Source organism: Artemia sp. Qi Xiang Cuo, chromosome 15 (assembly GCF_049724085.1).
Source record: "Artemia sp. Qi Xiang Cuo chromosome 15, ASM4972408v1, whole genome shotgun sequence".
NCBI lineage: Eukaryota > Metazoa > Arthropoda > Branchiopoda > Anostraca > Artemiidae > Artemia > Artemia sp. Qi Xiang Cuo.
The window spans coordinates 43,838,516-43,860,674 of NC_142808.1; the positions used below are offsets into that span (position 1 = coordinate 43,838,516).

The 22,159-nt window shown below is 33.9% G+C and overlaps 2 protein-coding genes across 2 annotated transcripts in view; one reads left to right on the plus strand and one right to left on the minus strand.

Annotated features, from left to right (window-relative positions):
- Positions 1–22,159, plus strand: part of LOC148943700 (uncharacterized) — a 296,754-nt gene that overhangs the window by 145,025 nt on the left and 129,570 nt on the right. The gene's annotated exons all lie outside the window — the stretch shown is intronic.
- Positions 1–22,159, minus strand: part of thoc7 (THO complex subunit 7) — a 30,480-nt gene that overhangs the window by 7,707 nt on the left and 614 nt on the right. Inside the window, exons 2-3 of the mRNA XM_089101012.1 lie at positions 13,320–13,443; positions 6,333–6,525 (exon numbers count right to left, since the gene is read on the minus strand). Of these exons, the coding sequence (XP_088957138.1) occupies positions 6,333–6,525; positions 13,320–13,443 (317 nt within the window). The remainder of the gene's footprint in view (positions 1–6,332; positions 6,526–13,319; positions 13,444–22,159) is intronic.

Consider the following 22,159-nt stretch of genomic DNA (forward strand, 5'->3'; position numbering starts at 1 on the left):
AAAATTGAAAAGGAAAAACCTTGATTTTAATTATTTTGCACGACAATACACTTAAAAATTAGAAAAGGTATTTCAGTTCCCTTTTTAAGCCCTGAAATCAATTATATTTACTTATCCCTTTCTAGCTGCTTAGTTTTTTTCATGTATATTTTTATTATTTTTCTATTTACCAATTGTTTTATTTATTTGAAGTACAGTTCATGATTAACTCAATAAGACGGATGCAAGTTTCTATAATTTACATACTGTAGAACGGTTTCATAAGCTGCATAAGGTATACATATCTGTAAAGTTATGGCAACAACATCTTCAGACAGATTTAAGGGGAATAATTCTTTTCTTTAATGTTTTTATTCACTTTTTATTTCTGCCAGTTAATCCGTGTCTCTATTCCTTCTCTTCTTCTACGTGTTTTTCAGAAATGAATGAACCTAGAGTTAATAATTTTATCCATCACTTGCGATCCCACAAAACGTTTTCAATTAATTCGTCTTTTTTATTACCTCATTTTTAATTCAATTAATTTAAATTCATTCTTTTAAAATTAATTCGCTCATTAAACTCGTTTAATGATTATTAGACAAGTTTTCAATATTTAACATTCCAAAGTATTTCTAAATTGTAAATACATCACCATGAAGCTAGTAGATAATTTCTTAAACCACATTGGCCTGAAATAACATAAAGAAAAACGAGCAAAAATGGGGTTTTTAAAGGCCAAATGAAAATACTGAAAAAACACAACAAAGCGAATATTTCATCAGATGTCATAGTTCTGTAACTTGTTTAATTGCTGGTTCGTTTTGTTTTTGAGTGAATGAATTGTTTTCTTTTCTTTTATTCCTCAGTTGTTCGTTAGTATCCGTCAATGGCAGTTCGTAATTTTTTGGATATTATGCAAATCACAGATATTGGCGAATAACGTTAGGTATTTGGTTTTAATTGTTATAATTTTTGGCTTTTATTGAAGTTTATTCATCTTTTAAGTTTTTGGTTTTTTCTTTGGTTTTTTGGTTCTTTTCACATTGACTTTCCGCGTTTGTTTTTTGTTGTTTTTACGTAATTACGTAAACAGAGCGAGGAATTGACTAGGGAGCGAACTCCCTAATATACGTAATAAAAACATACGAATATAGAAATTCGTTACGTAAGTTAATTCATAAGTTAGGCTACGTCAGAACAAAATTCCGAGAAAGCCAATTAGCCAAAAAAAGGAAAATTAATATGCGAATTTCGTTTTAATTATTCATGTACGGTGAGCCAAAATCAAAACTGCATTAATTCAAAAACGTTCAGAAATTAACTAAAAAAACAAGTTTTTTTAACTGAAAGTAAGGAGCGAAATTAAAACTTAAAACAAACAGAAATTATTCCGTATATGAAAGGGGCTGTCCCCTCCTAAACGCCTCGCTTTTTATGCTAAAGCTTGACTCTGTCTCATAACTTTATTTTTTAAAACAATAAAATTTTTAGCGTAAAGAGCAAGGCGTTGAGGAGAAGACAGCCCCTTTCATATACGGAATAATTTCTGTTCGTTTTAAGTTGTAATGTCGCTCCTTACTTTCAGTTAAAAAAACTCGTTTTTTTAGTTAATTTCATATAAAGAGTTCTAAAATTTCCTTCATTCTTTTCTAATATTAATTAAAAAACACTTCTTCCACAAAATAAGTTTTTCAAAGAACAGTAAAGAACTCCATTAAACAAAAAATAAGCAAAAATAAAATCAAAGAATCTACCAAGCGCGAAAATACCACAAATCAACGTCGATAAATAAATGAAACCCAAAACGAACAGAAATTACAATAAATAACCGAGTCAAACTCAAAACGAGCAGAAATTAACATAAGTTGGGCTCAAAACCCCTATGCCTTCCCAAGGCCAGAATAAAATTTGCACTTTACTGAAAAAAATATAAATGTTTTTACTTTTGTAACTTTAATAAATACTACCCTTAGTTTGAACATACTACCCTCAGTTGTTCTTAGGATACTGCTCAAATGCCTTATTGGGAATTAGCATTAACACAGTGCATTTTTATTTTATCTTAAGGCAACATTTATTTTTTAAACATAATGGCAATTGGCAGGGTGGGCTTGGGAGGGGGATTAGTTGCCCTCCAATCACTTTAGACCATTAAAAAGGGCGTCAGCCCTTTTTATTTTAAATTGAATGAGCCCTTTTCGAAGTTCCTACGACAACTCCGCCGATACGAAGTGCCCTGGTCTAAACAACAACAACAACAAAAAAATCATACATTATACCCACATCCATCTTTACTATAAAAATTTCAAGCCTTCCAATCACTTTCAACTATTAAAAAGGGCACTAGGCCTTTCGATTTCCAATCTTTTTGAGTTTCTACGACAACGCTTTCTATAAACACCTTACATGCCCCCAGGGCATAAATTACAACCCTTACCCTAAGGGCTGTGAGGGTGGTTGTCATCCTCTAAGACATAATTTCCAGAACTTTCAACTACGTTAAACAAAATGGCTATGTCAAAATTTTGATTGTATGTGTTTGGGAAAAGGGTGGGCGTGAGAGGGGCGTTAGTCGCTCTCCAATCACTTTCAACTATTAAAAAAGGCACTAGCCCTTTCAATTTCCAATCGAATGAGCCCTTTTTCAGTTCCTAGGACAACGCTTTCTATAAACACCATATATGCCCCCGTGCATCAATTACAACCCTTACCCTAAGGGCTGTGAGGGTGGTTGTCATCATCTAAGACATAATTCCCAGAACTTTCAACTACGTTAAACAAAATGGCTATCTCAAAATTTTGATTGGATGTGTTTGGGAAAATGGTGGGCGTGAGAGGGGCTTTAGTCACTCTCCAATCACTTTCAACTATTGAAAAGGCACTAGCCCTTTCAATTTCCTATTAAACGAGACCTTTTGAAGTTTCTACGACAACACTTTCAGTAAAAACCTTACATGCCCCCAGGGCATAGCGTACAACCTTTGCCCTGGGGGCTCTGGGGGGGATGTCATCCTTAAATACATAATTTCTAGAACTTTCAACTACGTTGAACAAAATGGTTATCTGAAAACTTTGATTGTATGTGTTTGGGGAAGTGGTGGGCGTGAGAGGGGGGTCAATTAATCTCCACTCACTTTCGACTATTAAAAAGGGCGATTTCAATTTCCAATCAAATGAGCCCTTTTTGAAATTTCTACAACAACTTTCTATATAAATGCCCCTATATGCCCCCAAGGCATAACTTACAACCCAAGCAATGAGGGCTCTGAGGGGGTTATCATCCTAAAAGACCTAATTTCCAGAACTTTCGACTACGTTGAACAAAATGGATGTCTCAAAATTTTGATTGGATGTGTTTGGGGAAACGGTGGGCGCGAGAAGGGGTCAGTTGCCCTTCAATCACTTTCGACTTTTAAAAGGGTACTAGCCCTTTCAATTTCCAATTGAATGAGCCCTTTTTGAAATTTTTACAACATCGCTTTCTATAAGAACCTTACAGCTCCCATGGCACAACTTAAAACCCTTGCCCTGAGGGTTGTGGGGGGGGGGGAGGGAGGGGTTGACATCCTTAAAGACCTAATTTCCAAAACTTTCCACTACGTTGAATAAAATGGCTATCTAAAAATTTTGATTGGATGTGTGTTTGGGGATAAGGTGGGCGTAAGAGGGAGGTTAGTTGCACACAAATCACTTTCGACTATTAAAAAGGGAACTAGCCCTTTGAAATTCCAATCGAAAGAGCCATACTCTTTTTCAAGTTTCTATGACAAAGATTTCGATGAAAACTTATATGCCCCCAGGGCATAACTTATAACCCTTGCCCTGAAGAGTATGCGGGAAGTGTCCTGCTCAAAAGTATAATTTCCTGAACTTTAAACTGCATGAAACAAAATGGCTATCTCAAAATTTTAATTGGATGTGTTTGGGGAAATGGTGGGCGCAGAAGGGGTGTTAAATACCTTCCAATCAGTTTCGACCATTAAAAAGGGCACTAGCCATTTCAATTTAAAATTGAATGAGCTATTTTTGAAGTTTCTACGACAACGCGTTCTATAAGAACCTTATATGCCCCAAGGGGACAACTTACAACCCTTACCCTGAGGGCTGTGGGGGGTTGTCATCCTCAAAGACCTAATTTCCAGAACTTTCAACTACGTTGAACAAAATGGCTATCTTAAAATTTTGATTGGATGTGTTTGGGGAAAAGGTGGGCGTGAGAGGGGGGGGGTTAGTTGCCCTCCAATCACTTTTGACTATTAAAAAGGGCAATAGCCCTTTGAATTTCCAATCGAATGAGCCTTTTTTGAAGTTTCTAACACAACGCTTTCTATAAAATCCTTATATGCGCCCAGGGCATAGCTTACAACCCTTTCCCTGAGGGCTTTGGGGGAGTGTCCTCATCAAAAACATAATTTCTAAAATGGCTATCTAAAATTTTTATTGGATGTGTTTGGGGATAAGGTGGGCGTGAGAGGGGGGTTAGTTGCCCTCGAATCACTTTCGACTATGAAAAAGGGCACTAGCCCTTTGAATTTCCAATCGAATGAGGCTTTTTTCAAGTTTCTACGACAAAGATTTCAATAAAAACGTATATACCCCCAGGGAAAACTTATAACCCTTGCCCTGAAAACTATGGGGGTAGTGTCCTGCTCAAAGTTATAATTTCCTGAACTTTAAACTACGTGGAACAAAATGGCTATCTCAAAATTTTGATTGGATGTGTTTAGAGAAATGGTGGGCGTGAAAGGTGTGTTAGTAGATACACAGTGTTTATTAGTATGTTTGGGTAAGTTTCTATTACTCATCTTAACTGTCATTCTATCTTAGCTCTTCCTGAATTCTGAAGGTGAGCCGTTTCTGAGTTATGACCTTTGGGCCCAAATATTGTCCCTTTATAAGGATTGGCCATTCTCTATAATTCTTCAACGCTGTCTATCAGATAATGAAAATTTAATCACTTATTACTTCTAAGATTTCTTACTTCTAACACAAAGAATTTCTAAAAACAGAATAAAAAACAAACAGAATAAAAGTTTCTAATGACACAGTAAAAAGGTGGAATATTTGTTGTCCTTTTCCGACATGCCCTTAATTTAATTAATTCAATTAATACGGCAGTAAAGGTATAAAGCAAGAATTTCCTACGCCCTGTCCAGGTCCGTACCCCTTTAAATCATATTCCACGATTTTCTCAAGGGCATAATCATGATTTTAAGAAGCTTGACCAGAGCCCAGACCGTCCTTAAACAGTCGTAAAGACCCTAAACAGTCTCTCGTTTTAAACAGGAGCAGGCTTTGTTCTGATTTCTTTTATTTACATAATGCTGTTCAGTAGTTGGGTGGTGTACAGAACCAGAACTCCGTAAGAAATACACACAAGCAATTAAAATTACAGATCTGAATTTAAGATTCGGGACTATGAGCAATTTGCACACTTTTGCTCATATTTGGACTAGAACACAGCATGATAGCTTAGCGTACCTGATAACCTGTACGATGAAGTCCTGGAGATGACAATTAATTAAACTTTTTTATATGTGTTCTCGGTAGTGTAAAAGATGTTATAAGTATAATTATCTGAAGTAAAAGATAACAATTTGATACTGCGTTATGTTTTTTCGTGTAGATTGTATGGAAATGTAGGGCAAAATATCCCTTCTTTCTTGGGAGAAATCAGACCTAAAGATATGGAGTTTTAGGGAAAATTGATATAAAAATAGTGAAAATTGAAATCGAAAAGCGGAAGCACTGAGCTTAGAGTACCTGAAAGCCTCGGTTCGCGATTGTGACGCTCCATCCTCTATAGAGGCTAATTCCCCGTTTGTCAGTTGAGCGGGGTTGACGTTTTCTTTCCTTCATAGGGAGATCAGAAATTGGAACCATCTTGACAAAAAAAAAAGAAAAAAAAAGGTGATATTTCCCCGTTTAAGAAAATAACTAAGGGGGTTGTTTTGAGTAAAGGACTTTCATTTCTTTTTACTTTTGTGTGGAGCCATTTTTTCTTGGGGGTCAAGCTTGGGGTATCTTTACAATGTACATTAATATGATTATTTATTTGTAAGGTTTGGTTTTGAAAGGTAAATGCTTCTTGTTTGGTTAACACAAAACAACAAAAATTTCATTTTCTGTTATTATTGCGTATGTAATTTACTATCCCCTCAGACTAGTTCATTATTTTTTGGGGTGGCTGTTAAACTTCCAATCAGCTTCAGGTAAACGAAACTATAGCAATTCAGAAAAAAAAACAGAAGAATAATAATTATCTGAGCATTTTTCAGGTCTTTCTTAGCTTCAAAACCGAGGTCAGCTTCAGTAAGTGAAACTTCAGCATTTCAGAAAAAAAAAATTACCTGAGCATTTTCCAGGTCTTTTTTAGCTGTTAATATATCGTTGCGAAGCTCCTCAATTTTCTTTCCAATGCTTTCATGTAAGGAGTTATAGGCCTTTTCTTCCTTGCTAGTCATGCCTATTATCAAATGAGTTTTCAGCATATTCCATTCAGCTTGGCTCAAGTGAAATTTCAGCAATTCTTCATCATTTTTGCTGAATTTATTAATACGACAAAATAAGATGTGATAAACATAAAAATGTGAATGCGAAAAGGAATACAATAAAGAGAAAGAAGAAAAGAAACACAAAAAAAATCATCTGTCCTTATGGTTGCGTTACTTTTTTTCAGAGAGAAAAATTCTTTTTAATTAAAGACCAGTATTTAAAAAAATTATGTCAAACAGACATGCCACATGACAATATGCCTTATCACGGTTTTAGCAGTAGCAGCAACAAAGTAAAGAGCAAATTATAGCCCATAGCGACCCACAATCTAAAAAAAACACAGGGTTTTAAAGAAAGTGTCAAGTGGAAAATATTTCAAATGTAGCACAATTTGCAATATAACAATTTTTTTTTGGATTCAATTGAACTGCAATTGATACATTATCATGGTTGCAGCAGAAGATGCAACATAGTAAAGAGCAAACCACAGCCAATAGTGACCAAAAACCAAGAACAGGTTTTTTTAAAGAAGCTGCTAATTGGCAAATATTTCAAATGTAACTCTGTAGTATTTGAAAAATATTCATCTTCATTCGGATTCCATTAATAAGTAATTTGCCCGTAATTTGCAATCACGTGAAGAAATTTCCAAAAATTTCAAAAGAGAGCCCAAAGCCTCACAAAAGTGATGACTAATGGAGGTCTATAGTTCTGCATCGTAAACAAGAATTAAAATAACATTTTTGCATGGAAGCACTGATGTGTCCCTTTCTTTCTCATGGCTGATCGCACCAAGCCAGTGGTTATAGAATATCGGGAGAAGGCTAATTTTAACGGCAATGAAAATAGCTAGTGCTGTCTTTAATAACAAAATAGATTGTGTCACAGTCAAGTACTTTTTTATGTTATTTTGTGCTGCAAAATCAATTCCAGCCCAATTAAGGTCAAAATACAGGAGAATAGCTAGTTGGTTAGCTAGTTTCATGGTCTAAAACCCATTAATGGAGGTTTACAGTTCCCCCTCTTGTAAACTGAGGAAAACCACATTTTAGGATCAACAGCCTAACTGTTATGTCTTCAGTGGATTTATATGGACTCTATAGGAGTTTAGCCAGACATGGCATTAATCAAAAGAATCATACATGGATGTTATACTTTCAGTTTTATACTATCTTTTTAGTTATACGTTTTTCGCATTTTTATAAGAATCCCCTTTTAATTTTAGAATATACACCAGGAAGTTTTGATTTGATAGACTGTATTGCTCCAAAGGTACTATTCATGTCAGTGTGGATAAGTTAATTCCAAATTTAAGGAGGGCAATTACGTAATAGGGGAAACAATCCCTTTCAGACAAACCTACACAGGATAGAGAATCATCTGTGAGAAAAAATTTTCAACTTCCAGAAAAAATTTAAGAAGAACCTACTTGATCTAGGTAAGTAAAGTGTCAAGGGATTTCGAGAGTTAATTACAAATTTGTTTTTTCTTTTTACAACAGTTCAAGTGCCAAAGACACTATAAATGAAATCAAATTACTTACATTGGTTAAATAGAAATTTCCACAGTCATATGATCTTCAAAAGTTAGAAATACCCGGGAATTCAATATTTAAAGAAAAGGACCTCCATGCTGTTTGGGGTTTGACGCGTTCGACCAATAGGTCATATTCGTTTAGACCTCCATGAGCAGTTATATAGCATTACACTTAATGGGCGCCAAGTTTGAAAATAAGGAACACGCGGGAAAAATCAGTAGAAAACAAGCAAAAATTAAATTATCATGAAGCTCAAGAAAATACAATTATCCTGACTACTATAGAGAAAGACAAACACTGTCATAAATATAAGCCATGTAGTAACATTGATATTATTAAAATTATTCAAGATTAAACACTTGAAATTATTTATTAATTGACTTACCTACAAAAACATATTTTTTGAACAAAAAATTAGGCCACCCTATTCTGTTTTATTTATCTTTTTAGTTGGTTATTGACATATCAATAGAGACCTTACTTTCTTTTGATAAAAAAATATCACTTTCATTACAGAAATATCAAAAATATTACAAAATATATTTTATTACAAAAATATCACTTAATTACCTATTGAATGATGTATTGCTCAACGATGAGATAAATAACTGTATAACAACTAAAAGAAAAATATTTGAAAATCACTATTTTTAGGTATGAATAGATCTAAGATGGAGCCAGGGGGTAATTTTTTTTAAATTTTGATGCCCTTGGTGCTTTAGGAAACACACTTTGTTGAGCTTAGTCTTTACACTTTGGTATGCTTTAAATTTTTTATACTTTATACTCTTCTTATATATACTTTTTTTTACCTCCCCTGGGTCTTTCTAAAATAATTTAATGAGATACTTAGCTAAGAATGAAAATGTTAAGGATAATTTAAACCAAAGTCTTAGATTATTTTTCCTTTCAACATCAGTTGATTTTTTTCGATTTTGCTAGTTTCAATAGGTCAGGTGGTTTTATGTCCAGCAAGGAAGGCAGGAACCTTATTGTTGAAGTCATTGGATTTGTATATTGAGAATAGTTGTGGTTGCGTCAAAGAGAGAAGCCTCAGCTGTACTGCATGTTAGTGAAGAATCCTTGCTTATAGGTCTCAACATATGCTTTGTCGACTTTCAAGTTTATTTATTTCCTTTTTGATTAATTAAACCTGATTGAATCTTAAATCAGAGGCAACGCTGCAGCGTTGCCTATAGTAAAGGCCATACGGCTCCAATGTTTTATTATTATTGTTATTTTTTTTTTCCAAAGAGGAACTTCATACGGAAGGGGTAGTCGTAGAAACTTCAAAGGGGGCTCATTCGATTGGAAATCGAGAGTTCTAGTGCCCTTTTTAATAGTCGAAAATGATTGGAGGGCCATTAGCCCCCCCCCCAGGCCCCTCATTCCCCCAAGCACATCAAATCAAAATTTTTACATAGCAATTTTGTTCAGCGTAGTTGATTTCCAGATAGAAAATATATTTTTGAGGAGGACACTCCCCCACAACCCTCAGGGCTAGGGTTTTAAGTTATGCCCTGGGGGCATATAAGGTTTTATAGAAGGCGTTGTCGTAGAAACTTTAAAAAATTCTAATTCGATTGTAAATTAAAGGGCTATTGCCCTTTTTAATTGTCAAAAGTGATTGTATTGTAAATAGCCCACTCCCCCCCCCCCCCCACGCCCATCATTTCCCCAAACACATCCAATCAAAATTTTAAGATAGCCATTTTGTTCAACGTAGTTGATTTCCAGATAAAAAAATACATTTTTGAGGAGGACACTCCCGCACAACCCTCAGGGCAAGGGTTTTAAGTTATGACCTGGGGGCATATAAGATTTTTTATAGAAGCCGTTGTCGTAGAAACTTCAAAACAGGCTCATTCGATTGGAAATTAAAGGGCTAGTGCCCTTTTTAATAGTCATAAATGATTGGAGGGCAACTAGCCCCTCCCCCCCACGCCCATCATTCCCCCAAACACATCCAATCAAAATTTTGAGATAGCCATTTTGTTCAGCGTAGTTGATTTCCAGATAGAGAATTTTTTTTGTGGAGGATACTCCCCCACAACTCTCAGGGCAAGGGATTTAAGTTATGCCCTGCGAGCATATAAGGTTTTCATAGAACGCGTTGTTGTAAAAACTTCAAAACATGCTCATTTGACTAGAGATTAAAGGGATAGTGCCATTCTTAATAGTCAAAAGTGGATGGAGGGTACCTAGCCCCCGTCCCCCCCCCACGCCCATCATTTCTCCAAACACAACCAATCAAAATTTTCAGATAGCCATTTTGTTCTGCGTAGTTGATTTTCAGATAGAAAATATATTTTGAGGAGGACAATCCCCCACAACCCTCAGGGAAAGGCTTTTAAGTTATGCCCTGGGGGCATATACGGTTTTTATAGAAGGCGTTGTCGTAGAAACTACAAAAAAGGCTCATCGATTTGAAATTAAAGTGCTATTACCCTTTTTAATAGTCGACAGTGATTGGAGGGCAACTAGCCCCCCACGCCCATAATTTCCCCTAACGCATCCAATGAAAATTTTAAGGTAGCCATTTTCTTCAGCGTAGTTGATTTCCAGATAGAAAATATGTTACTGAGGAGGACAATCCCCCACAACCCTCTGGGCAAGGGTTTTAAGTTATGCCCTGGGGGCATATAAGGTTTTTATAGAAGGTCGTGTCGTAAAAACTTCAAAAAAGGCTCATTCGATTGGAAATTGAAACGGATAATGCCCTTTTTAATAGTCGATAGTGATTGGAGGGCAAGGAGCCCCCCCCACGCCCATAACTCCCCCAAACACATCCAATCAAAACTTTGATATGGTCATTTTATTCAGCGTAGTATATTTTCAGAGAGAACATATGTTTTTGTGGAGGACAATCCCCCATAACCCTAAGGGCCTGGGTGTTAAGTTATGCCCTGGGGGCATATAAGGTTTTTGTAGAAGGCGTTATCATAGAAACTTCAAAAAATGCTCCTTCGACTGGAAATTCAAAGGGATAGTGCCCTTTTTAATAGTCAAAAGTGATTGGAGGATAACTAGCCCCCCCCCTCTACACCCATCATTCCCCTAAACACATCCAATCAAAATTTTGAGATAGCCATTTTTGTTCAGCGTAGTTGATTTCCAGATTGAAAATATACTTTTGAGGAGGACACTCCCCCACAGCCCTCAGGGCAAGGGTATTAATTTATGCCCTGGGGGCATATAAGGTTTTTATAGAAGACGTTGTCGTAAAAACTTCAAAACAGGCTCATTCGATTGGAAATTAAAGGGCTATTGCCCTTTTTAATAGTCGAAAGTTATTGGAGGGCAACTAGCCCCCCCCCCAACACCCATCATTTCCCCAAACACATCCAATCAAAATTTTGAGATAGCCATTTTGTTCAGTTTAGTTGATTTCCAGATAGAAAATATATTTTTGAGGAGGACAATCCCCCACAACTCTCAGGGCAAGGGTTTTAAGTTATGCCCTGGGGGCATATAAGGTTTTTATAGAAGGCGGTGTCATAGAAACTTCAAAAAAGGCTCATTCGATTGGAAATTCCGAGGGCTAGTGCCCTTTGTAATAGTTGAAATTGATTTGAGGGCAATTAACCCCACTCTCACGCCCACCTTTTCCCCAAACACATCCAATCAAAATTTTACGACAACCATTTTATTAAATGTAGTTTTAAGTTCTGGAAATTAGGTCTTTGAGGATTACAATTCCCCCAAAGCCCTCAGGGCAAGGGTTGTAATTTAAGGATTCTCCGAATCCTTCATATTATTTCTTATGGAAGGGATGCTTGTATAAACTTTAGAGAGGGCTCATTTGATTGAAAATTGAAAGTTCTTGTTCACTTTTTAAGAGTCAAAAGAGATTGAAGGGCAACTAGCCCCTCTACAACTCCTGTTTGTAGTTATTTTTATCGATTCAAACTTGATTTGCATATTAAATTTAAGTTTCACTCGTTTTAAGATATATTTATTCATTTACATTAATATATATTGTATGTTTGTTCGCATTGATTGTTATTTAATTTCTGTTCGTTTTAAGTTTCATTTATACTTTAATAGCAAAATATTTGTTTTCGTTTTAAGCTTGATTTTCATATTTAATCTAAGCATTACTCGCTTTGAGATCTATTTATTTATTTATATTATTACTTGTTGTATGTTTTTTGCTATGATTGTTTATTTAATTTCTGTTCGTTTTGGGTTTCATTTATTCTTTAATAGTAATTTTAAAATGAGGTTAAGTTTAAAATGGCCTTTACTTTTCTTTGAAAAACTTACTTTTCGGAAAGTTTTTTTTTAATTAATTTAAAGTAACAACAACTATTTGTGTTATGAAAAAGACACTCTTTACACAGTTTAGCAGATATATTTGATTATAGGCAGTTCATTGATATAAAAGATTGAAAAGTGAACAGTCTAGCCATTCTATTCATTAATTTAGAAAGAGTACATAAAAAAAAATAATTCCAAATACACAGGCTATTATAACCATGGTATATGCATATAAGTGCACAGGTTCAACTCCCTGGGTGTGGGCGGGAGAGGGTTTACAAAAAAAGGGTGTTTAATAACACCCAATAGTTTTATAACATAATTTTATAAAATATAAACACATCTTATTGCCTGCCTCTGAATAGAAATTTTGGAAAACCGCAACATAGCGAATTGCATTACAAAAGCAAAGAAAAAACGAAATTATTGAGACATGCCATTCCGAATCTACATAGGCATATCTATACAAACGTGTGGCATATGTACATAGACATATGAGAGCTAGTCTAAATATCAGAGCTAGTCCAAACAGTGATAGCAGAACAATGCTAAAAAAAACATAACAACAAAACAATTTGTTTTACTTGTTCAATTCAATATGAAAAATAGCCAAGGTGGATCAAAGCTTTTTAAAGGTGAGCAGAGCAGTATTATTTTTTTTTTTTGTATGGGGAGAGAAATTTGATACTTTAAAAAATATGTCTGTTTTAGACCAGAAAATCCCAATTTGAATTCCTTGAAAATCATTTTTTTTTCCTTAAAAACTCTCCACAGGGAGGGGATCCTTGGACAATCCTTACATGGGACTTAGCCTAACCCCCCAGCTTACGAGAAAGACATAGAATTGACTTAGAATGACATAGACAGTGGATGAAGTGGAAGTAGTAAAGAAACAAGAATGACAAGAAAAACATAGACTAGAATTAGAATGATATAATACCATAGACTGTACATGAAAAGGAAATGGCAAAGAAATAAGAATGACATAGACTAGACTTAGAATGAAATAGAATTAGATGAAATGGAAATAGTATAGGAACCATACAATTCTTCAAGTGACTCGTACTTCCATGTGCAAAGCTTCACCCAATCTCGAAAGATACCCAAGATTTTCTTTTCATCACCAGCGCCGTCACCATCAACTAGGAGTCGTCGGCGTAGAATTTCTTCTGTAAAACGTAAAAACAGGCAGGTTCATTAGTAGGGTATACAATTAACCTCCCCAGAGGAAAGAACAAGTACTGCTAGGAGCATTTCTTTATGACAATGCAAATGGGAATATTTCTTATCTTCTCATTTTTATGCAATTTTAAGGGCTTCTTGTCTCCAATGGTTGGGGGACATTCGACCATTCCCCACAACAGCCTCATCCCCCACCACCTTCATGGATAAATCCATATAAGAAATACTTTTGAACCTTCAACTTGTTCCAATAAATCCCCCTGAATATCATGAAAATGACAATACTAACTATGTCCTATAGAATACTGTAGAACTCAATAGATACAGGCTTGGCAAAAGACCCAATAGGCAAAAAGAAGAAAAAAACAGCAAAAAAAAAAACAAGAAGAAGAAGAAAACAAGACACAAAGACGAAAGATAAGTTGCTTTGTATATAAATCATACTGCTAAGTGACTTGATATAATTTTATTACAGGATCAATTGAGGGAAATCCCCTTCTTAATAATTTAGCATATAACGGCACATATGGTGGGGGGAGGGGGAAGATTTTCATCTTGAGATTGGCTCAAAAGACTTTTAAAGCAATGCAAATAACAAAAAGTTATGTAGAATAGGGGCTTTTGTGAAAACACTGACTAGAATAAAACCCAAGGAAGTATTTTGACTGTATTTTCAACAGATGTCTTTATTGTGTGGTCTTTATAGTTACTTATGTCAATGGCCTAAAATATACTTGCCTGTACTTTGACCCCCCCTGAAAAAAATTGTTCCAATGGTAAAACACCCCCTGAGAAAAAGTGAGCTTAAAATGTACCTTTTTATTTCCCTCTCCCGCCTGTTAGTCCAAATTCACTGATCTACTACAAACAATGTGCCCCTATGCAAGGTGTGGCAGCTAATCTCATGTGCCTAAGTTAAACATAACCACCAACTGTACAGCAGTATATCTAATTAAAACATTACAGAGAATATGTTGGTGCCATATTTTTTTCACATTAGCAAGGTCTATACCCAATCTAAGGTTTGTCTCAAGTCTCTTAAAGAAATATGATATTTAGTCTACCTAGAATATAGATCTATTAGTATTTACAAAAATTGAAAGCCTTTATCATTATTCATGCTGAAGACCTTACTAATACTGCCACAACTAGTCACTCTTTGCTACACAAGCCACCCAGGGCCTGAGCAAGCTCCTTCTCTAGCACCCCCCGCTCAGAGATTTACACCCCCCCCTAAAAATGAATGCTTAATTTTTTTATTCAGTTAAGGCGTTTTTGTTGTTAATAACTATCTCTTCATACATGAAGAGAGGAGAATATCACCCCCTCCCCCCAAATTTATATTTAGGCTACTTTCTAATTAAGTTGAAAACATCATTTTGTCCTTGTAATGATAGCAAATCAGTGGTTGGAGTCGTTTATACTAACAACTTATTTTTTATTGTTGCTGCTGGTTAGTGGCTTATTATTGTGGAACTTATTTTTGCCATTTTTTAGTTTTATGGGTGACAAAAAAGGAAAAAAAATATTTTGTAGCTTTGCCACAAGGAATTTTATTGAATTGAACAAATTGAATTGTTTCTATTCAGAAACATGTAACTGAAATTTTTTTTTTAACATCTATTAAATCCCAAAGGCAGCTACAGCATAAAATGATGGGCACTGTTATTATTTTAAGCTAAAAAAACAAGCTAAATTTTAAATATTTAACAAAACATACTTAAAAGAACATTTAAAATATTATTAACAAATTAATAAATTAAGTTATGTAATTAAAACCAAGTATTTAACTTATACATACAATACAATTAAATATAAATTGAAATATCTAACAGAATATTTATCAGAAAAACCAAGATATTGCTTAAATTAAATTGAAAAAATTAGAATATTTAACTGAATATTAATCAGAAACAATCAAGGTGTTGCTTTTGGAGTAGGCTTTTACCCATGTTAAAAATAAATCTATATATAAAAACAAATTTCTGTCCAATGTGCATTGCTACACTATTCATCTGATTACCAAGAAACGTAAAAAGTTATTGAGTACACTCTTGTTAAGGTTTTAGGCATAACATTTTTCACACTTCAGATTTTTGCACTGACTGAAATTAGAGACCCCTGAACACAAATACTTGACAGCTGCTTTCATTCACATTAGGCCCGTTCTTTTGCACTAAGATCTTACATCTTTCTCCAAAGATTTCCATTCTTTTAATTCATATTTGTTCTAAGAAATACAACTCACTGATGTTAGCAAAAAGTGTGAAAGACGCCATCTTTCTACCATATAGAACAATGACGAGAGAACTTTGATGATATACTCATCATTGTTCTTAGACCGCTGATCAGAGCAGAATGATAAAAGACGTTTACAAAAACACGCTATAAGATGTAAGATCTTAGTGCTAAGATTTCACTTTTAAGTGTTCTTTGTCAAAAGATGTAAGATCTTAGCACAGAGATGAGTAAAAGAACAGCCCTATTGTCTGAATTAATTATCCAAAAATGCCCAAAGGATAAGTTAATAATCCCAACTTAATTTTTCAAATTCCAAATTAAATATTTAGCAAAGGTAGAACAATCAAAACACTTTCCTTGGGCCTCATTTGTGCAGTAGAAATTTCTCTAAGAAGAAAGCTTGCCTAAGTTGTCAGTACCCTTTGTAGGGGGAAGTGATGGAAGCAGATTCTTCAAAATCCCTTCCCATGACATGTCTTAAGCTCTGGATCCATTTCAGAAAGTTTTATTTACCTAGCTCAACTACTTTATAAGATAGAAAAAACTACCACATCAAGAACTTTTCTATATTTACTTGCAAGTGAAATTGACCTGTTGATCAAGAAATCATGGAATTCATGAAACCATCAGGAGCCACATTAAAATTGCATAGAGCTTGTAATACATTTAAAGCGAAGGACACTTTAGGAAATTTATTTACTATTTAAAATTCTTTAATTGGTTAAATAAAAACCATGAAAATACTGACATGTCATCAACAGAAAGTTCAAACTTGGTTGGTAATTGCAGCAGTTTTAATGACTCTTGTTGTGAATTTACAGATGGTGCCATAACTTTCCATTTGATTGAATAAAGAGTATTAAAATAGTGAATAATATGTACTAGTGTTGTAAAATTCCCATAAAATAAAAACTCAGTAAGTAAAATTGGTCAAATAAAGTACTCCCTAGGAAATAGAGGGTAAAATTGGTGTTTTAGAGTTGCCCTGTAGCTACAAGACCAGCTGAGTATTACTTTTTACGCATCACTTTCAGCTCTTAATTAAATTTTTTAATGCCTCCAATTTTTCTGGGCTTAAAAAAGGTAATGCTCCTTCATCTAGAGTTTCATCAATTTAATTAACTGTCTAGTTTATCCCTTTGGTAATCTTGTGCCTAGGGTTATACCTCAGCAATTGGACAGTTCCTGACTTCGGACATTCATTTTGTAAAAAAAAAAAAAAAAAAAAAAAAAAAAAAAAAAAAAAAAAATCAAAATTACCATTATTTGGGAGTAAAATCTTATTAGTAAATTGTTTTCTACATTTGAACCTAAGAAATGCTACCTTAAAATCCTTGCATAATTAAAAAGCTGTATTCAGCAACATTCCTCATATCATATACATGCTATTTTTCATTCATTTTTAAAAGTACTGAATATGATTAAAAAAGAGATTTGTAAGACTTTGATTAACTAAGCACTGGATCACAAGAGCAGAACATTCAGTCACTTTTACAGTCATTAAGACTCTCTTCAACAGGATTTGCTTGCAAATCTAGCTCCTCTCCTTCAAACTTAGATTCTGATTAAGATAACCATGTCTGTTCTGAAGCCCCTCCCCCCAACCCCCTTAAACGATAGTCCTGGATACAGCCCTGAGGATAATATATCAATTTTTACCTCTATCCTCCCATTGTCTCTCCATTGGAACTAATTCTGTATTTATTTGAAGATTCTTTCAAAACTAACTGCTGAAACACAAGGGCTATTAAACTAGAATAAGAATTTCTTTTACACACTGTAGTCTGTAACAACTCATTTGGTAGCAATTCATTGAAAAGCAGGATAACTATTAGAAAATGGCACTGGAACCTTTGATTTCCAATTGAATAGACCTCCTTCAAAGCTAATTTAACCACTGCTTCCACATGAAGTGCCCTTGGGAAAAAATAAATGAACACTTGGGAAAAATATTAATACATTGAACCCTTATGGGTCTTTACCTTTACTATAGGTAATGCAATATGGTTGCCCCTTACTTAAACAGGAGAGTAGATATTTCAATTTCCCTTCTAATGAAAATCTTGGAATTATCCGAGATTCTAGGAGTTTATAAAATAGGGGGTGATTTCCTGCGGGGGGCGGGGAATATTCCATGGGTGGGTGGTAAATGCCAGCTTGCAAGGAAAAGACTGCAGGAATACAAGATTTCTTTGAGATGTGAAATTTAAAATGAAAATGAGGATATTGATTCTGCTTTAGCCTTTCACATTATTGAATATCCAGATCATGTAGTTCTTTTTGATGAGGAAACTTTAATATTTGAAGCAAATGGCTTCCCACATTCTTTTGGGAGGCAACTGAAATTTAAAAAAAAATCCATAAGCCTTGCTTTAAGTAGAGATACTGGATATATTCCTATAAACCCAATTTACAATATCTTAATATTAAAGGATTCAAATAACATTTTCTCCTCAGTTTAAATTAAGATCATCTGACCACACTTTTAATAAAAATTAGGTCAGTAGACAAGCTAAGTCAATCAAGCAGAGAATTCTTGCCCAATCTAACTGGTGGATAGTCTTTCATTTATTCTGGCTTGGTTTGTTTGATTCAGTCTTTCTTCTGCTCCGTTAAGAGTTAATTCAAAAGGTTAGTTTTCCTTCTTTTTTTTGAGTGCTGAAGACAGCTGGGTGGAAGTCCCTGACAAAATATCTGCGTTTATCATTTTAGCTTCTTTTTTGTCTACTAGCTGACATTACCCTCATTTTTCTTTGCTATTTGATTTTTTTTTTTATTGTTTGTCACATGTCACTCCTGCTTCTAGCTTTTTATATCTTTAACAGTTCATAGAACTAATATAAATTTATTTCTGCTAATGCTTCACTATTTTAAAATTATAATTATCTGTACTACAATACACTTTACTGTTCTGATAAGTCAGACAGATGGCCTTTTAAATCAAGGAACACAGCTATACACAAAACAAAATCATATTCAATCCTTTTTTCTGACACCCTTTTCATACTTTTATGCTCTGGAAATTGCAAGGCATCATAAAATAGGTAAGATACATAAAATATGTAAATTACATAAAAGAGATGAAATACCAAATTTATAGGGATCCATAAAATTATGGTAAAATATGTAAAATACCTAATTTTACTGTGACCAATTTTATCAGTTACAACACTAATATGTACTGAATCTGAATCTTGGTTGGTAATTGCAGCAGTTTTACCAACTTGTGTAGTGATTTTACATATTGTATTCAAAATAGACATTATGCTAATTATTGACAAAAAACAGTTCGTAAAAATGACCAGCCAGTCAGAAAAATCCCTTGCTCTCCTTCAAAACATTTTGGCTAGAGACAACCCTGTCCCCACCCCCAAAAATGAGCAAATATGTAGCCCAAATTATATATACTCAATTAATTTTTCATATGCTGAATCTTTTCTTCATGTTATTTGGTACATCAATGCCATTGCAGCTACAGATTTTGTGGTTTTTAAGTGTGGCAAAGCTATACCTAAAATTTTTATAACAAATCATATAATAAAACACTTTATTTATGGACCCCACACTTATAGACAAGGGTTTTGAATGAAATAAATGATTTTTATTACCCATCTTTAACAATACAAAAAAGTAAAGATGGAGTAGAGACAAAATGAAAAGAAAACAACAAAACAGGTCAAACAAACAAACAACTTAAACTAATACTTCAATAACTAAAAAAAAACAAAAAAAAACAATGTGAAACTATTTACATAAAAAGACAACCATTACACATTGCTGACTATAGCTTCATACATACTATGCATTGGGTCTAAAGACTTCAGGAACTTTTCCCTCCTGGTTGCAATAATTTCCAGTAGACATAATTTTATCAGACTTTAATCTTGAATAATAGGAATCAAGTAGTAAAGATGTTTTGAGAAAACAAGTAAACATTTATTCCAAATGTTGTGGAGGTGAAAAGTGGAGTGCCTTAATGTTGAGTTGAGAAGTGTAATATAGAGTCTAATAGAGATAGAGTTTAATATTGAGTTCAACATAGACTCAAAAAATTTTCTATTTTCTTTCACCTGATGCTGTTGCCATATGAACTTGGGTAAATAAGATTCCAAATGATGTCTTTTTGTCCCCTTATGTCTCTTGTTCCTCTAAATAGCTCTGCCCCACATTATCTCAATTATTTGTGTATGAACATCTGTATCAGGAACAATAAAATTATACTTCTAACCAACTTTAGCATGAAAGAGTCCACCTATTTCTACTCTACTGGTTTGGTCTATTCTAACTGTCAGAATAAATTGCATTACAATCTGCAATGTTTTCAATAATTTTATAAAGAAGGATAGAACCAGTTCTATTAGGATATACATTTCTTTTTTTTAAAATAAAATAACTTTGCATCTTATTTTTTGTTTTTGGCCAATCCCAAATATTCAATTTTAAAGCACAAAAAAATAGTGTAAAAGATCAGCAAACCCTATAGCAACAACAAATCCATAAATGTAAATGATAATAAAATACCAATAAGCTCCTTATAAAGCAAAGGGATGTGATTTAATATGGACAAAATTTATAGCTGATATAGGGACAAGGTAAATTGATTTGTGTGCTCTTTCCAAATATAAAAATCAATTCACTTAAAAATGCACTCCCCCCCCAATGGTCCTAGACATTTACTAAGGAATATCTAAAAACTGAAAGAAAACAGTGAGACAATGCAATTATTACTTTATAATATCCAATATATTTTTGCTAATCAGACTATCATTACATACTTTTCAAAATAATTTCTAACAATATTTTGGTAAATTATGTAGGATAAAAACCAGTATCTAATTGAGCAAAATTATGTGAAACTAAAACCCTCACACCTTGTTACCAAAGAGGAATTGAAAAGAATTGTATATATCAATGAATAGCTAAAAATCTGGGTAAATATTTACCAAATCATATTATTGAGTTATAACTAAAGTGAATATACCACTTGATGCCTTTTTTATGCTCTTTATGAATATAATAATCATTTTTGTTGGAAATGAATTCTAGCCCCCACCCCTATATACACCAATTCAGGGTATATGTTTGCACATTAGGGGGGCAGGGGGAAAGTTTAGACTTACCTCTCATTAACATCAGAAATAAAATTATCCCCACCCCCCTAATGTGCAAATATATACCCTGAATTGGTATATATAGGAATGGGGGCTAAAATTCATTTCTGACAAAAATGATTATTATATTTGTAAAGAGCATAAAAAAAGGCATCAAGTGGTATATTCACTTTAGTTGTAACTCAATAATATGATTTGGTAAATATTTACCAAAATCTTAGCGATGTATCAATATGGTTATTATTAAAATTATTTAAGATCAACCCCTTGAAATTATTAGTTTATTGACTTACCTATAAGGACCTCTGAAATATCAATTATCCTCTTTAGATGTATATATCCTTTCAGTGTCTTAGTTTTATTGACATATTAACAGAAAGTTGATTTTCTTCTGATTCTAAAAATGCAACTTTTTATTGTTTAATATTTATTCTATAAATCACAAATAATAAATAGGCCTAGGCCTATAACATTTTCTTTTCAATTGCTAGTCAAAACAGAGACCACAACCCATTTCTATTTTTCTGGAATGCCAAAGAAAAAAAAAACATACAAAAGGAATTGAGTAGTATGTTCACCCTGTCCTGATGGCAATTATGGATCTTGTATAAATTGCCAGTGTTAAACTTTCAAGAATGATACAAGTAAGTATTTAGAATTTTTTATAAAATTGTATAGTCTAGTGTCTCCTTCTGAAGAAGCCAATCACTGAATGTAGGATGAAGGTAGCAGGATTTTTGGTAAAATTCTACTTTAGCTACTTTTGGCTATCTTAGAAAGATGTTAGGTTAGGAAAATAAAACTTTCAGGGATGGGTCTACAGGCTAAAGTATGTCCCAGGAAAGTATTTTGAAGTACCTATCTCTACTCCTTCTCCCTCTAGAGGGTCCTGACCTTTGATGACCTTTAAAAATCCATGTGTTATGAAAGTAAAACCTTGCAAAATAGATCTTCTGCTCAAATGAAGTAGGGCCTACAACAAAATTGTTTTCAGATTCACAACTTTGCTCAATCCTAATTTATAAGGTTTTAAAGATATACAAAAACATTTCCTAAATTTTGAAAAAAAACATTGGTATGAATTAAAATTCTACTCAAATAACATGAATTGCAATTCAGAACTAAAACCAGAGAAAAAGAAACTAATAACTGAAAATTAAGGTAAAATGTCATGCAGGCAAATTTCAGGACCCCCTAGAGGGAGAAAGAGTGGAGGTAGGTACTTCAAAATACCTTACCAGGACATACTTTAGCCTGTAGACCCATCCTTGAAAGTTTCATTTTCCTAGCCTAACCCCTTTCCAAGATAGCCAAAAGTAGCTAAAGTAGAATTTTACCGGATTTTTTTTTG